Source organism: Camelus dromedarius, chromosome 12 (assembly GCF_036321535.1).
Source record: "Camelus dromedarius isolate mCamDro1 chromosome 12, mCamDro1.pat, whole genome shotgun sequence".
Classification (NCBI taxonomy): domain Eukaryota; kingdom Metazoa; phylum Chordata; class Mammalia; order Artiodactyla; family Camelidae; genus Camelus; species Camelus dromedarius.
The window spans coordinates 63,915,429-63,933,655 of NC_087447.1; the positions used below are offsets into that span (position 1 = coordinate 63,915,429).

An 18,227-nucleotide genomic window follows, 5' to 3' on the forward strand; every position below is an offset into this window, starting at 1 on the left:
AAACTTTTCTGAGTTCAGATTCCCTACCGTGGAATGGTAAAGCCTCTTGCGAAACTCGTGTGAGAAAAAAGCCGGAGAGAGAAATGGAACGCCCTTCGTTTTGGTGGGTAAGCAATCTCAGCTCCCCAGCTCCAGCGCCTTCCGGAGCGCGCTGGACGCCTGGAGACGCCGGCGGAGAGAGGCTGGGGGCGGGGAGGATCCGCAGTCGCTACGGCAACCGGAGACGCTTCGTGTTCCCCGGCAGCCAGCGGCGGAGCGGAGGCGGCCAGCCGGCCTCGGGCCGCGAAGAAGACCCTTGCAGCATGAGAGGGGAGGAGGCGGTGACCGCGGTGGCGGTGCCCGAGGCCGGCCGCGACCGGGAGCAGCCTCGGCAGCCCGCAGGCCTGGGGTGCGGGGCGCGCGGGGAGCCCGGCGGCGGCGGCCCCCAGGAGTCCCGCAAGCAGTGTGAGTTCCCTTCCAGCCGTAGGCCCTGCAGGGAGGGACGTGGTGGCGCCGGGAAGCGGTGTTAAGAGGAACTGGGGGAAACCGGAGTGAGACTAGCTGAAGCCGCAAAGGTTTTGGAGGGAAAGGATGGAGCTGCTGTTTTGTCAAAGGCAGGTATGATGGTTTTGTGGCCGAAAGCATCTAAGTCCACTTCTCCAAGCCCTTCTTCATAAAAGGCCTCCCGGGTAGCCTCCAACTTAATTGGTTAGTGACATTGGCCTGGAAGGTATTGAAAAAAATGTGTGTGTATATATATATATATATAAAATAATTAAATTACAAAAATATGTAAAATATAACATATAAATTTATGTTTCACATATAATGAAGGTATTAAATTTATTTTTAAAATATATAAGTTATATACATACACACTCACGGAAACATACAGATCATTTTTGTCAGTTCCTTCATTTTACAAACCAGGAAATTGAGCTCTAGACCAGAGGGAAGGAAATGACTTGCCTACCCTCACTCAGTGCTGGAGAAATCTTTGAAATCAACTCCCGTCTCTTGGATTCTTAATTCAAAAATTATTATCCCCCGATCCTTTTAGAATCTCACAATTATGGGCCACAATTTAAGACTGCTGTTGTTTCCCCCCTGCCCTGCCAAACACTCAGACAATATTCAACTAAGTAAAGGCAGTTCTGGGTCACAGTCACCGCCAACACGGTTGAAACTTGAGTCCGTGCCAGGTCGAAGCGCTCATCCATACTGTCCCGCAAATTTACAGGTATTTCCCAGCCCCTTGTGCCCCACAGGTCTTCAGTAGATGCTAAGGAATGATGAAGGTGAAGATAATAGGCCGAAGAGGAGGGCGAGCGGTTCCCAGCCATTCTGCAGCGCCTCCTTGATTGCCTCTCTGGAGAGCAGCCCAGAGTTGCCGCAGCTCCGTCTGGGCGCGGGCCACCGGAGGAGGGAGGGTTGGGCTGACGCGGCTCAGCTTCCGCGCCTCAGGGGACCACGCCGGCCTCGGAGATCCCACCGCCGAGCCGCAGAACCTCTGCCGCCTGGTGGAAGGGCCGCTTCCCTCCGCATCAGCTTCAACGTGCCTGGTTATGAAGCCTCGTTCCTGTTAGTGTTGTCAACAGCATGCAGAGACCTTATTTAGAGCCACGAAATGCAGTATGTTTTAAATATGCAGGATAGTTAAGGAATTCCTTACTCCGACTTAAGATTCTATCGGAGAATTTTCCCGTTAAAGATGCTAGAATGTAAAGATTCTTTATTCCCTGTGGCTGTAGGAGTAAAAAGGTGGAATTAACCATTCACTCGTCAGTTTAACAAATATTCAGTCCTTATTGCATGCCGGACATTGGGCAAGATGCTGGGAAATGAGTGATGGATTAAGGCAGGTGTTCAAACGTTTAGGAGCTCACAAAGTCAGGGTGGGGGGCATGTAAGGAGTTCTTGCCTCAGCCTCCGCGAGGACATCATTTAGGGTCTCAGCTGAGGTGGAGACACCCTTTACATCTGCACAAAGTACCCATTCAATTTCCAAATGTTTTGTGGAAAGGTCTTCAGTCTCTGTACAACTTCTACTAATAATTACTTATCTGCTTTCAAATATGCACAGATAAAATGTGGTCCTTTCCCACTGAAACATCTTTGAATTATAGAGTGGTGGCTATCTGAGCACCCACCAAATCTTTCATAGACTCAGCGTGACCTTTAAAATAATTTGTAGCACTCTCACCATGCTAGCTGAACTATTCCAATAGTCTCCATTTTATTAAATCACTGAAACCAGTATTCTAGGTACCATCAGATTAGTATAGTGTGGTGGCACCATAACCTCCCTTGATCTGAACATTATACTTCTGTTAAGTGGATCTGAACAGACAAAAATAGCTGTTTTGGCAGTCATGTTATGTTATGAACACGTATAACAAATGTAGTCTACAACATCCTTAGTTTCTCTTTCCTCCTTTGTCCAATTGAAAATATTTGACCCAGGCCTTTTCTGTACTGTACTTATGCAGTTCCTTTGTTGGATCCTAAATACAAGTCATCATATTTATCCTTTTCAGTACCATCCTATGGATTTTATCACTTCGTTCCAAGTATAGACATCCCTTTGAGCCCTGAGTTTGCCATTCAGCACATACACCATTCACCAGATGTGTGCCATTTGCACATGTGGTGAGTTTGCTGAAAGTTCCTACATCCGAATTAACAAATTAAATGGTGTCCCAGCAGTTTCAAGTAGAGTCTCTGGAAGCCACTGATCTGTTCATCAGCTTCTTTGGCGTGGGCACTGCCTTCTGCAAATGCACTTTATCAAATGTCTTGCTGAGATGCGGATACACTGGCGACAACATCTCCCTAATCTAGCTGGTTTAGTGACTTGATTTGAGAGAGTCAAGTAGGCATGACTTTTAATTTTTATGACTCGTTTTGTGACTTTTACTTTTGGGAGTTACTTTCTCATCTATAAAATAGGAATGAATATACCTGCCCATAGGGTGATTGAGAGGAAAAGAGAGATAATATATGTAACATGTCTAGGATGTAGTAGCATTCAATACATTGTAGCAACTGTTATTAGCCAGCTTCCTCCCTTCCTTCCTTCCTTCCTTTCTTTTTCTTTCTTTCAGCAGGGAATATTTGCCTATACTAGCTCTTTACTACTCTCTCATTTTTCAGAGTTCCTCAAAACCTTCAGTGATTTTCTCTCTAAATTCTCAAAGCAGAAGGGCTAAAATTTGTCAAGAGACCTCAACTTAGAGCAGGTGATCTCTTCCTCTTCACTGAAGTGTTATAGGATTTACTTCTTTAGGTCCTAGCCACGTTTCTTAAACCCATATTTCTTTAAAATGTCCATAAGTGGTTCACTACTCCAATTCAGGTTTAATCTTTAAAAAGATGATTGAATACTGCTAGACTGTTCTGTTATGCATCCAGATTATAGGTTACAGGCACACGTTTATCTTATTCATTGCTGTATCCTCTGCCCCTAACCCAGTGCCTGGCACAGACTAGGTCTTTAATGAGAATATATTGACCAAATAAAAGTTTTCTTCAACCTAATGAAAAAACTCCATATATTTCTTCATAATACCTAAAAAAGTTATGAAACTTAAACTCAAAATGTGAATTCCTCCCCTAAACTAAAAGTTACCATGGAAGAGATCTTTCCAAAATAGAGTCTGCAGGGTGAGTCATCTGCTATTTGTATGGAAGGATGGCTGTCTTCAAAAAATAGTTATTCATGTAGGTAATGGCTAGAAGGTTGGGCAGAATTATAAGTAACTGATTTTGTTACTGTCTTTATAGGGAAGAAATTTTTATACTGTGAGCCTCATAAGAGAATTAAGGAGGTACTGGAAGAAGAACTTTACATTAAGAGAGATGAATGCCACATTAAAAATTCACCTGCAGGTAATCTGAGGGACAAATGAAGTATATTTGCAAAATGCATATAAAATTGCCTAAATGATGGCAGAGTGATTATTTTCTTTATTACAAAACCACGACTGGCAAAAGAAAAATGGGTCCTTGGGAAATTCTTCAGTTACTTTTATAATTATTTTGCCTATGTCCAAATAAATTGTTGTTTTTAGAAAAAAAATGAGCTGGGTATCAGTATCTACACTGCTATCCTGCACTTCTGGTGGAGTTATTTCTATTTTTTAACGAGTAGAATTTCTTCCAAGTGACCAGAAAAGCACAATAACATCTTCAATCTTTATCAGTATAAGTATGACCAATAACAGTGGTTCCCAAAGTTAGACTACATCAGAACTGCCTGGTAAAAGCAGATACCTGGGCCCCATCCATGGAGTAACTGACTCAGTAGGTCTGAAATGGGGCCCAAGAATTTGCATTTCTACCAAGTTTCCAGGTGATTTTTTTTTAAAGTTTTCATTTCTTTCTTTTTTGGGGAGGGGTGAGGGTAACTAGGTTCATTTATTTATTTATTATTTTAGAGGAGGTACTGGGGATTGAACCCAGGACCTTGTGCATGCCAAGCATGCGCTCTGCCACTTGAGCTATATCCTCCCCACCCCAGCTGATATGGACGATACTGGTCCAGGGACCCCATGTTGCAAATCACTGACCCAGAAGAACTTAAGTCATTTAAATAGGTCAAACCATCCAAGGATTTTATCCTACATAGAGATAGTATATGAGTTACATGGTCTGGGCATTGGTAACTCTCACTGATGTTTCATTTGAAAAAAGATACACTCTCAGCCATCCTCGCCGATGTTATTTTGAACTGCTGGAGCCCCTCACTTTCATAGATCCTATTCAGTGAGTCCTAGGTGCATATTTCATGCTTTTCAAATCATCAGGTTTCAATTGCAACCCTCTTGGGTTCCAATAGTTGCTTGAGGAAATAAAAGAATCGTAAGACATGACTCCTACATGCAGAGAACTTGACATTTTCTGAGGCATTTCTTGAACAACAGGCAGGTGGGACCCAAATTCACTAAGGATTCCTAAGAGCAGATGCCCTAGGCCCAGGGGTGCATCTTTTCAGACTCCATGATGTATCTTCCCACTTTACATTTTAAAACCAGCATAGAAACACTTTTTTAGGCCTTCTTGTACTGCACATTCTTGTGGGAAGAAAGACCAATGAGATGGCTAATTTTTTTCACACAGTTTCTTGAGGGAAAGTTTAAAGTCTTAGAGTTTGAATGCTATGGATAGATGCAGAATGACCTACTAAATTGTTTCTCTGACACCTAACCTACATGTACTATTTCCCTGGTGGTTAAAAAAAAAAAATTAAGTCTATGCTATTCTGTGTTGGATTACCTTCATTGTTTTTGGAGACTGCATAAAAGCTGATTTATACACTAGTTGGATGTTATTCTTACTGGATACATTTGATCATGAGACAGTATAAGTGATTAGGAAAAATCATTCAGTTTAGGAAAATTTATTTTTCTAGGCAATCTTTTCAAATATTTTTCCTGTAAAATGGAGAATGCCTTTTATAATATCCACCAGAGGTCGCACAGAGGTGCTATATTAGCCTAAAAAAAATCTTTCAAGAGAATTGACTCTGTAAGATTCAATTTTAAAAAGGTCTATGAAAAACAGAAACCTGCTATATATTTTTTTCTCTTTCTTTTCTTCTCCGTCTTTTTTTAATGGCTGGAAGCCCCATGTCCTTGGCCAAAATACACAGCTTGTCACATACATCCAGAATTCTGCATAAAATTTTAGGGGCTTATATCACTTCTAAAGCAGGTATTCTCAGATGGTAGAAGAAAGAACTTTTGACCCATTGTCTCCACTTCTTTACTTATCGGTCGCCCCCTCACCAATCCCAATTAGACTTTTTATTTATTTATTTATTTTAATTGAAGTACAGTCAATTATAATATGTCAATTTCTGGTGTACAACACAATGTCCCCGTCATACATATACATACATATGTTCATTTTCATACTTTTTATTAAATGTTATTACAAGATATTGAACATAGTTCTCTGTGCTATACAGAAGAAACCTTTTTAAAATCTATTTTTATATATAGTGGCTAACATTTGTAAGTCTCAAACTCCCAAATTTATCCCTTCCCACTCCCTTTCCCCAGTAACCATAAGATTGTTTACTATGTCTGCGAGTCTGTTTCTGTTTCATAGATGAGTTCATAGTGTACTTTTTCTTTTTAGAGTCCACATATGAGTGATATCATATGGTATTTTTCTTTCTCTTTCTGGCTTAATAACTTAGAATGACGATCTCTAGGTCCATCCATGTTGCTGCGAATGGCATTATTTTATTCCTTTTTATGGCTGAGTTGTATTCCATTGTATAAATATATCACTTCTTCATCCAGTCATTTGTCGATGGACATTTTGGTTCCTTCCATGTCCAACTAGATTTTTGTTTCCATGAGTGCAGGAAAATTGTTCTTTCCCAGATTGCAAATGACCCTTCTCTGGAAGGTCAAATCCAAGGTTCTTGAAGGTCAAATCCAATCCACAAACTCAACTTCTCTGCTGCGTCTAACACAATTGTTTACTGCTTCCCTCTAGAAAACACTTTCTCAACTTAGTCTCTGGGTCACCGTGCTCCAATCTCCTGGTTTCACTCTTATCACTCTTTCTCTATCATCTTTGCTGACTCTCCTTCCTCCTGCCCTCTAAAATGTGGAGGATTCAGCTCCAGGCCTTTTTCTCTGTCTGCACTCCGTGGGTGATCACATCTAGCCCTATTGTGCTACTGACTCCAAAATTTATATCTCTGGACTTTTCCCCTCAAAAATCCCCAAAGCCTACTGATGTCTAAAGGCCTCTTAAACTTAACATGTCCAGAACAGAACTCTTACTCTATATTCCAGCTTTTAAAATCCCACTCTTCAACAGGTCTTCCCCATCTCAAGAAATGGTACCACCATTCACACAGCTGAATAGACCAAACAACTAGAAGGCAAATCCTTTCTCCATGCCCAGTCCATCAGTGAATCCTGCTGATTCTACATTTGAAATATATCTTAAATTTCCCCTACTGCAACCTGGGCTAAGCCCCCATCTCTTGCAGGCTCAGCAGTAGACTCCTATGACAGTTTCCATAGTCCGTTCTCTACACAGAAACCAGAGGGATCTCTTACAAACATAAATCATTGCACAGCATCTCCATGCTGCAAGCTCTCCAATGGTTTCTTAGCATTCTTAGGCTAAATTTCAGTTTCCTTGTGTGGCCTGCTCACCTCTCTGAACTTATCTCCTGTACTTTTCCTCTTCACATTAGCCACCCAGGCTTTCTTGAAATTCTGGAACATGCCAGACCCATTCCTGCAGACCTCTACACTTTACCCAGACCATCAGATGTCTTCCTCCCTCTTTGAAAGAACTTTCAGTTCAAATGTTACCTTCTCAGAGATAACCTCGCCACCAGGTTAAAACAGAAACTACACCCCAGCTTACTCTCTAATCCCTTATACGACTTCTTTCTGCTTTTTTCTGTCACAACCTGCAGTTATATATTTATTTAAGTATACTTGCTTATATATATTTATTTAAGTATACTTAAGTATGCTTATATATTTTATGTAAGTATACTTGCTTATTGACTGTCTCTCTTACTAGAACATAAGCTCCCCGAAGACAGGGGCTTTATTTTGCTTACCACAAATTCTCATACAAGCCTTGTGCTATAGGAATTATGATTCCCACTTTACAGATGAGTAAACTGAGATTTTGAGATATTTGTAACTGTTCAAGATTATGCGCTAAGTAAGTAGCAATACCAGATTCCAAATTCAGGTCTGACCCCAAGTCCCATTGACTTCTTTTTTTTTTCAATGGAGGTGCTGGGGATTGAACCCAGGATCTCATGCATGCTACGCATGCAGTTTACCACTGAGCTATACCTTCCCCGGCTCCACTGACTTTCTACTCACTACAGTGTCTCTGGTGACGTGTTATGGCTCCATCTAGTGGACACTGTTCTGTCCTTGACTGGCTTGAGATTTTTGCAGCACTGTCTTCTTAAACCTCATTCCTTCCTCAGATACCCTGATACCAACATGTCCTCATTGTCTTCTTACTTCTCTGGATATTGCTTCTCATCCTCCTTTAAGAACTCTTGTTACTTATTCCCATCTTCAAATATTGATATTTAGGAGGGTGTTACCCACATTCTTCTAATCTTGTTCCATTAACTCTCCCTGGATCACTTCAGCTGGTCCCATGGTTTCCACTACTATCTCACTATGATGTGTCTGAAATCTGTGTCTCCAGGCTAAGCTGTCCTTCCTGGATGTCCCATAAGTACTCAGAATCAACATGTCCAAAACAAAACTTACACCTCTTCCCCGCTTGCTTCTTCCCGTGTTTCACCCATCCCAGTGAATGACATGGCCTCATGAGCAAGTCCAAACCAAAGAGCCATCCTCCATACCCACTCCAGATCACTATGTCCCACATCCAGTTAGGCTGTTGGGAGTCTCTTAGTTTGGCCCAGGATCCCAAACTGTTCACCCACATGCGAGGTTTATTTTGCAAGCGTACAAACAGATGGTTCAGCATTGGATTTTTTAAATATATGAACCATTTGTCAACATTTTAAAAATCAGGAACTTTTACATACAAATCCAGATTTCTGTATTATTGTGGATGAAGAAGGAGGAGGGAGGAGAAAGCTGTAACAGCAGAGCTGCCAGTCACACCTGGCAGCAGTGGCTGGAGGTGGGTTACCCTGCCCTTCTCACGCCACTGTTAATCATTACACCCCAAGTTCCCTAGTTAAGTGGGGCAAATCACAAGTTATTTATGCTCATACACCCACTGCAGACTTTCTCTTCTCATGGTAGAAAAGAAAAAAAAGCATTTCTGTGGCATTCATGCCTACAATAAAAATGGAAAAAAAGAAAAACAAAACTGGGAAAGTCAATTATTTCTTACTTCCGGTCTGCTTAACTTACGTATATTACCTTCCTGGCTAGCTTGCTTGCTCGTGTTCTCTCCCTCTCCCTCCCTCCCTCCCCCACCCCTCTCACTCCATATATTTTTATATATATTTGAATTTATGACTTTAAACAGTACATACTGTTCCCTAGATATACCCAAGTCTATCTAAATTCTAGAGACCCCAAAGTAAATGCACGTATCCAAGTATATCTGTGTAGCTATGTATGTATTAGTTGGGTTTGTTTGATTTTTTTTGTTCTTTTCTCTTTTTTTTTAATTGAAGTATAGTCAATTTACAATATTATATTAGTCTCAGGTGTACAACATAGTGAGTCAATATTTTTATAGATTGTACTTTGTATAAAGTTATAAAATGTTGACTATATTCCCCATGCAGTACAATTACATCCTTGTAACTTACTGTTTGAAGTTTTAAACAGTCAGCTGTACACACTCACACGACAATCTGATTGGTAAATGTGAGTGTTTAATCAGCGTCCAGACTATATTTTTCCTCCACCATCGATAAAGCAACTAAACACTGGATCACAAAGTAAAGTGTGGGTGAACTTACAGAAGAATTTGTGTTATCTGTTAAGAGGAGGATTTGTCCTGAAGTTAAGCAACTTAGATTCTAACATATTTAGCTTGTGACTGATCTAGTGAGGGCTTTGGGTCCTTCCAGGCTCCTGACGTGGAGATAGATGGACTCAGTAAGAAGCATTGGATGCTCGGGTGATGGGTAGGGGTAGGTGAAGGGTGTCTCTGGTGGTGATTATTATTAATTAATTGTTATAATAATTATTTTAATTTTGGTAATAATTATTCATTAATAATATAATTGTTTATCACTTATTATTATATTAGCCCTCACTCACAGTGTGTCTCCTGGATGTGAAAGTTTTCCAAATTATCTCTCTTAATCTTTGCAACAACCCTATGCTCTCATTGTTCCCATTTTGCAGATCTGGAAGCTGAGGCTCGGGGGAGGTGTAGTGCCCTGCTCATTGTCACAGAGAGGAATAAGTGAGACTTGAATGCAGGCTTGTCAGAAGCTGATGTTTTTGCTCTTAGCCATCGGGTTCTACTTTAAAACATAAGATTATGTTTTCTTAGAGGAAAAAAGATTTGAAACTGTATTGGTAGGAAATAATATTCTCTTCAGTAAAAACAAAGTGGTCATGATCTTCTCCAAGTTTAGGTTTAAACTCGAGGTAAAACAGGTTTCAGAAGCTAACATTCAGAAGAATACATTCCTATCAGATGAGCACAGGGGCCAAGATCTACAGGGTCTCACCCTCCTGAAAAAAAAAAGAAAAGCAATTTTCTGATCGGATCTTCTGTCCAATGTAAATGAAATATGGGCCCCTCATGGAACGTCCTGGATATGTAAGAATTTAGCTAACATCATAATTCATATATTCTCAGTGATTCCCTGAAGATTTCCCCCCTCCTTACAACTTTTAAAAAAGAAAAAGTAGGCTTATGGGGCATGCACTGTAGGAGTACTGAATTCATTTTTCCAGTTATTTTAAAGCTATTTTCCACATTTATAAAAACTTCTATAGAGGGCTGTGAGGAAATAAAGAAGTCTACTAAATTATCAAACTGCAAGGGCTTTTGTTTTTTTCTGGCTACAACCTGCTGAGGTGACAGTAGTCATAAAAAACGTGATGAATGAAGCTTATTACTTTTCTCTTGTACAACCCTCCCTTTCCCAGTGAATCTCAATCACGTACTACCACGTCCATTCACGTGTGTCTCTATGTGCCTGAATGCGCGGTAACTTAACTTTGTGTCTGGTTTGTTTCTTATGTTTAGTACAAATTTAGGAAATGTAAAATGTTGCTCACCAAGTGTGGACATGTTTGCTATTCATTAGTTCATTCAATAAAAATGTTTTGTGTACCTACAATATACAAGGAACTTACCAGACACCAAAGGCATGTAAAGATAATTACAAAAAAAAAAAAAAAAAAAGCAACAACAAAAGACGTAATTACAGAGCCTAGAAGTCACCAAACATAAATTTAAATTACTTAACATTTTCCTCCTCTGACCATGTCCACACAAAGGAAGCACAGGCAGCATGTCTCTAAACAGGCTTTTCAAGCTCCAATGTTCCTTATTCACAGTCTGGAGACAACTGAAGGGAACAAAAATATTTTTAAAGGGCAAGTTTACCTTCTTTGATAGACCAGGCCAGATCCCACTGGCTCAAATATTTGGCAAAAAGTCATAGTTCAGTAACTTTAAAATTCAGGATAAGGACACACCTAAAAAGGTTTCTGAGTGGGAGGAGTGTGAAGACACGAGAAGGGGAGAGAGAGAAGAATCTCTGGAAGATTCTGAGCTTCGAGGAAGGACTGAATTCCTTTCTCTTAGCTGCTGCCCTTTGCTTTCTCAGGTTGAGCTGCCAGCACTGACTGAGGTCTCTCTGACCGTGAAACCCCCTCCTCCCCAGTTTGTCTTTCTTCCTCCTGCTGGACTGCATTTGCCCAAAGCTGAAGGAGTTGGATTTCTCTTTAAAGAAGCCGCTGCTTCAAAGGGTGTTCCTGCTTCTTCCTGGACCTCTTTTCCTCCAGTTAAATATGTCACCTTCCATAACTTCTTCATCCAAACATCGTATCAAATCAAAGTCATGCTGTTTTTCTAGCAGCCTCTATCCCTGAGTACTGTAAATATTTATGCATGTCTCTGTTTTGCTCCGAGGGTTTTTCCCCAGGCATTTCTGAGCATGTGCATTTACGTTTCAGGTATTTTCTCTATTAAGCTGTGAATGTCCAGCTAGCCCTGTGATTATATCTAAGAGAGCACAGCTAGATTAGACTAGCACAGTTCTGTCTAATTTGTTGTGGGTTTTCTAGAGTCCTCCCTCTGGATTTTTAACTGTTTCCCATTTACCAAATCTTCCCACAACGTGAACAAATCTATTTCCTTAGTCTCTTTCAGGGTGTCACAGGGGTACTGAATAAATGTTTGTGGGCTCTTCCATCTGAGAACTGATTATCTGAGAAAAAGGAGCAGCTCTTTTCTATCTCTAGATGAGGAAGAAGAGGAAACTGGCTTGATCGGTGGGGGAAGATTTAGGTTAGACATAAGACACAGCTTCAACTTTGTAAGGTCTTGACAGAAGGTGATTGTAGAGTTTGCGCTGAAGGTTTCTGAAGAGGGAAGAAACTGATCTTGACAGATAGCTTCAGCCACTCCATTGAGGGGCAGGGAAGGAAAGGGAAGGACTGACATTCAGCTGGGTGAGTCAGCTCAGTGACTGTGCCTCTGGAAATGGAATCTCAGTCTATGCTTGGACAGGAAAATCACTGTCCCTATAAAAATAATAGCTACCATTTATTGAGTATAAAGCATTTATATCCATTTCATCCAAATCCCATAATAATCCTTCAAGGTAGATATTATTGTCATCCCCATTTGAAAGATGAGGAAACTGAGACACAGTGGGTTAAACCACTTGCCCAAAGTCATACATTTGGTAGGTGGTGGAGCAGAGACTGAAACCCAGCTTTCCTCTGAAGCCAAAGGCTGCACGCTTACTTGTTCCATGGTACGGACTCCTTTGGGAAGGGATCAAATGGCTGGGTGTATGCCTGTGGGCAGCCTTGGATCCGTGGAAAATATTGGGCATTGAAATTTGCAGATTCAGAAATGGGGAAAACAACTTATGACACGCACCTGAATTCACTTCTTCACTTGACTTGGGTCACAGTTTTCTGCGCAGTAGATTTTCACCAAATGCTTGTTAACTGACTCTCAAAGCCAAAACAAGTGGTTTTACGATATAGAGGAAAACTCAGTGCAAAACAGTACTATACCAATGCTTATTGATGGTGTTGGAATTCCGGACTATAGTTTGCTTTGAATAATGCAGAGAGATCATGTTACAAATATTGTGCTGTGATGTTTTCCAGTGAGTTTATGTCTCTTTCAGTATCTAGATTAGTTTTAGAAAATTGTTGGATCTATTGGATGAATTAATCTGGTAACTTGGGATATGTCATCTTTGGAAATATTTGTGCTTCTGGGAATTAAATCAGAATCAGATAATGATCAACTGAATGAAGTCTGTATATTAGCTATATTTGTTTGTTCCTGATCACTATTTTTATTTCTTTATTGATTTTTCATCTGTTTCTTTTGGCACAGGTTAAATTATCTAACAGCACTGTAGAGGTTTAGTTACATAGGGGATAATTGAATGAATGAACTGGAATTACAGATTAAACAAATGATAAAGACCTTGGGTTGTTTGATTAATCAAACCAAAGAAACCTCCACCCAAATGACTGAAAAAAATAATCACCAAGTAAATGCTTTAAAAAACACTTTGTCCTACATAGAAAACAAACGTATGGTACTGGGGGAGAAGGGGGTGGGATGGGAAAAATTGGGAGTTCGAGATTTGCAGATACTAACTACTATATATAAAATAGATAAACAACAAGTTCATACTGTACAGCACAGGGAAGTATATTCAATATCTTGTAGTAACTTATGGTGAAGAAGAATATGAAAACAAATATATGTATGTTCATGTATGACTGAAGCATTGTGCTGTTCACCAGAAATTGACACAACATTGTAAACTGACCGTTCTTCAATAAAAAGATATATATATATATAAAATAGAAAAAACAAACAAACAAAAAACACTTTGTCCTAAAAAGAGAAAAAGCTAATAATCATCATCTTGCTTTTGCAAATGTTGACAGTGGCCCTGGAAGGGATTTGGAGCATTAAAAGGAATCTCCCCGTGGGAGGCTTGAAGCCAGGACTGCCGAGCAGAAACAATTTACTGCCACAAGCCAACTACTATTCGAGGCACGGAGGGCTGAGACGTAAGACCCCGATACCCTTGACTTCCACTCCCAGCATGGAGGGTGCGGAGCAGTTTATAAACTAGCGGCGTACACTTTATTTAAAGTTCCCAATCAAAATGCAATCTTCTTTGGACTTGCTTCTCTCAGGTTATTTTGAATTTAGCCACATTGCCTCATTGTGGAAACAGTTATTAAACAGTAACAGTTCAGTTAACCAATGTTATGTCCCCATGGATACAATAGAAGTTCATACATTTGAGTTTACCCCTTACTCTTTCCTTTCCCATTTTATCCACCTAAGGCTTAACAGCACACAGTCAGGCTCAGTGGGGAGGAACCATGCACTGTCCTTTTGGCTGATGGCTGATCTGTGTTTACCAGTGGAAATGAGGACAGGGAGATGATGGAATTAAGGAAGAAAAATGCTTGGCTCCATTAGTTTTACCCTATTTTAGGTAGGAGGCCACCAGGCTGGCCCCAGTAGACTATTCCTCACAGATATTATGTTCGGGGAAAAAATATGACTCATTCTGAAATATGTCTGTCGCAGCCAGCGTCTGCTAGCAGCATTAGTGGCAGGATGTGGGGAAGGCAGGGGTTCTGACGTGGAAACAAAGGCAGTGTCCAGACAGTGTAGGGACATGCAGTTAGGTATACAAGTCCTGAAAATAGCTCTGCAGTTGGGAGGGACCCCGGGGTTGAGGAGAGAGAAGCAGGTGAACGCCAAGCTGGGGGACCCTTAACCAAGGTCGGAATCATAACGGCAAATGCTAGATAGCACTTCTTACTCTGGATTCTTCATAGATAATCTATTTAATCTTTACAACAGTCACATGACACTGGTACAATTCATGTCACAGATAAGGAAACTGAGGCACACAAATGTTGAATAATTTACCCAGAGTCAGTCAGCTAGTGAGTGGACATCACTAGGCACTGCTGCCTCTGTGAACCAAACAGTGTGCAGGAGCTGGGGTGTCTGGTGAACCTGGAGACGGGTGAGGGCTCAGCCCAAGTGCCACAAAGGAGGGGCGTCCCCAAGGAGGCAGCTTCTGGAATATGGATTCAGTCAGGGGAAGTCTAGGCACTAAAGACTGAGACACGAGGTGACAAACCAGAAGTTGTTACTTGAGGGAATTCCTTAGCAAAAAAGACCAGTAATGGCGACCTGGGTTTAATAATAGTCATAAAGTAGTTGTAGTCCCCATTTATCACGTGCCACACGTGGCAGTGAGTGTTTCATGCACTTATGTCATCCCCACGGTCACGCGAGATGAGGGTTTTAATCTCTGTTTGCCAGGTGAGAAAACTGAGGCATAGAAACATTACATTGTGCAAGATCCTGTGTCTAACTAAGAGGTAGTGAGGCCAGAAGTAGAAACCCATGTCCATGTGACTTCCAAGACCGCGCCTTAGCCTCTGGGCCACCTTGGCAGAGAATCAACTCGTTGGACAACAAGGGTGGAGCAAGCTGTGGATGGTAGTTAATTAAACAGACACAGATGCCAGGGCGCTGGGAAGGCAGCGCTGGGAATCTGGGAGGCAGCCACATGCAAAATCTGCAGAGGTATCAATGCCCTGAAGTCGTGGTTGATTCCACCCAAGTCTGGGACACTTGCCCATGGCGGGGGCTGTTAATTTTAACTTTCCACCCAATTTGTCAGGTCCCTACTATAGTGGGCAAATCCATCCATCACTCCAAGAAAACTCACAAAGCAATTTATTTTTGTAATGTATTTTTTGGGGGGAGAGGTAATTGGATTTATTTTTTCATTTTTAATGGAGGTAGCGGGGATTGAACCCAGGACCTCGTGTGCGCTAAGCTCACACTCTACCCCGAGCTATACTCCCCCACTTACACATTTATTTTAACGATGCTTTTCTAAAAATGCCATATTGTAAGACTTGAAAGGCACATTACCTTCGTTTGAAGACACAGAAATGCAATAGATTACCCAGTTTATCAATGTGGGATGTATGATACAACGTGTGTGTTTGATTTTCACCATAGTTTGATTTTCATCCACACAATTCAGGAGAGACTTGCTCACGGCCCCTACTCATTGATACTCATCCTCACTACTGTCCTGGCAGCCCAGGTCAAGCCCTTCCACATTACAGTGTGTAACTGTTATTGTTGTATGTTTTAGCTTCACCTCTGTAAGGTAACAGCTGCATTTTGCCATGCAGACTGCTACTATCTGCTACAAAAACCACAGCTGATGAATCCATGTGAATCAGGAGATAACTGATAACTAAGAATTAGATGTCTCTCTTCATCAATGCAAAAAGGTACATATAAGGCACAGAAATATAACAGATGAACAGAATCCACAGATAAGTTTCAACAATTGGTCAGTAGTAATTCGTACACTACCAGAAGCCCCATGAAGGCAGGACCAGTGTCTCTTGAACTCACTTCTGTGTGTCTGGCACTTAGCACCATGCCTGGCACTGTAGGTGTTCAATCTCTATTAGTCACAAGAATGACCAATGAATGATGAAACAGGAAACATACGCATGGTGAATGCAGACTGTATGTTCAGATTTTCTTGCTGCTAACCCACATAAATCTCCCCCTCCACCAAAGAATGTGCTTTTCCCTACTTGAATGGCTAAATTAAACAGAATGCAAACAGTAGAGGGAAAAGCAAGGGAACCTATTGGCTTCAGTGTGTGAATTATGAAAAGTTGCACATATATACACATTGGAACCAATGCTTTCCAAGAGAGATTTGTAAAGTGTACTTTGCATAGATAATTCAGTTAGTCCTCAGTATGGTCTTTCTCTTATGACCTTGTGCTTTGTTCCCCTTTTCTCATGAACAACATGATCGTTGTAGTTGTGACTCTTCCAACATTCAATACACATCGTTTAAAATTTAAATTTAGAATCGTGATCATCTAATTGTAGTTCTAAATTCTTAAACACTGTGAAACATCTCCTGCTTTCATTATACCAACAGGTTTTATTCATTTACTTGCATCATTTCCTTCTTATTCTGTGGCATATAACAAAATAATAATGTAATTAAGTTGTCTAGCCCATAACGCCTCAAGCTTTAAGGTGCCTATAAATCACACAGATATTTTATCAAAAAGAAGATTCTGATAGAGTAGGTCTGAGATTGTACATTTCCAGCCAGCCCCCAGGTGGTCCAGTGCTGCTTATCCGGATGCTATACTCCGAGTAATGAAGGTCTAGAAGACTGAGTAGCAGTTTCTCCAGTTGCTTGAATCACGTGGGCATAGCTTTTACATTCTGTTCTACCATGAAGCACTGTTGGGAACATTAGATTAAAATGGAGTTGGGATTAAAGAGGATTTCCCCAAAGTAAAAATGTATTTATTTATTCATGTATTTGTTTATTCTAGGATAAAATCAACAACTTTTCCATTGAGAAGATAACCTCTTTCTCCTGATGTCTGTAAAACAGAGAAGAAACCCAAGCTTGTTTCACAGTTTAGATGTGTTAAAAGAAAATGTATGTTAGTCTGTAATTCCTGTTATTGGTATTAGTTCCTATCTATAAATTAATCTGAAACAGTGAAAGGCTATTGGTAAAATTCACTAAGCACCTGAAAACAATGATGGAAAATATTATATTTATTTTTAATTGTCACAGTTGGAATACATTGGGCTTCAAATTCAGCTTATTTTATTAAATATGTCAAATATGCTAAAACACAGGCCTGCTATTGGAGTCTTCAAGGTAAACCTTATAAATGTTAACCTTTCACTACAGTATAATTATGTTCACCCATTAAAAAAAATCCAGGTATAGGTAAAGGTTAATAAATGAAGAACAGATGAAAAGTTTATGAAGAGATTTTAAGGGTGTGGGTAGCATTTTACAAACACTATAATACTATGGGTCTATTGAGGTTAAGAAGGAGAGAAAAAAAAAACAAAAACAAAAAACCAACCTTCCTATTCCCCAATTGTCAAAAGTAATATAGGTACTGTATAGAAAATTGAAAAATAAAGCAAAATAAAGGGAAGAACGCCATCTGTAATTCAATTCCCATAAACAACCACTGGTAACACACTGATATATTTTTATTCTTTTTTCCTATGCATGTATTATTTTACATGTTTGAAATCACACTGTATAATATATACATTTGTTATCTCGCTTAATATATAATTTCTTATTTACTAAGCTATAACCGAATAATTCTATTAAAAATGTTTGTACTAATTCTTTGCATTTATTACTCTATTTTTTGGATTTTTCAGATTTTTCATTTTATGCATAAATGTTGTGATTTACTTACCCTCTCCACTTAAAAGTTTCTTTTCCCTAGTATTCTGGCTCTACATCTTTCGTTCTCCTTCCTCTTAAACTCATCTTAAAACTTCCTCGGTTTTAAAAATTCACAGTTCTCAAGTTTATTTCTCAGTTTTAATGTAATAAGTCAGGTCAACAAAGATTTGTTGACTGAATATGACCCTTCCCTACTCAAAAATATTTACACTGTGAAATACTCAATAATCTCTTGAGTCAAAATCCAAACTTTTCCAGATTC

The 18,227-nt window shown here is 40.1% G+C and overlaps 1 protein-coding gene across 2 annotated transcripts; it reads left to right on the plus strand.

Annotated features, from left to right (window-relative positions):
• The first annotated feature begins 65 nt into the window (after positions 1 to 65).
• Positions 66 to 17,381, plus strand: C12H11orf97 (chromosome 12 C11orf97 homolog). 2 transcript variants are annotated; one of them, XM_031460585.2, is made up of 4 exons: positions 66 to 444; positions 3,763 to 3,867; positions 13,590 to 13,757; positions 17,073 to 17,381. In XM_031460585.2, exons 1-4 carry the CDS (start codon positions 84 to 86, stop codon positions 17,075 to 17,077), a joined length of 639 nt encoding a protein of 212 aa, XP_031316445.2. In that variant the 5' UTR covers positions 66 to 83; the 3' UTR covers positions 17,078 to 17,381. The 2 variants fall into 2 exon arrangements, with proteins under 2 accessions (XP_031316445.2, XP_031316446.1); XM_031460586.2 differs by having other exon boundaries at positions 13,590 to 13,715.
• The last annotated feature ends 846 nt before the right edge of the window (positions 17,382 to 18,227 follow it).

Excerpts from the sequence above, each read along its gene's own strand:
- C12H11orf97 (XM_031460585.2), top strand. The coding sequence starts at position 84 with ATGGAACGCCCTTCGTTTTGGTGGGTAAGCAATCTCAGCTCCCCAGCT. Across the intron at positions 445-3,762 it reads CCAGGAGTCCCGCAAGCAGT|GGAAGAAATTTTTATACTGT; the intron begins GTGAGTTCCCTT and ends CTGTCTTTATAG. Across the intron at positions 3,868-13,589 it reads CATTAAAAATTCACCTGCAG|TGGCCCTGGAAGGGATTTGG; the intron begins GTAATCTGAGGG and ends AAATGTTGACAG.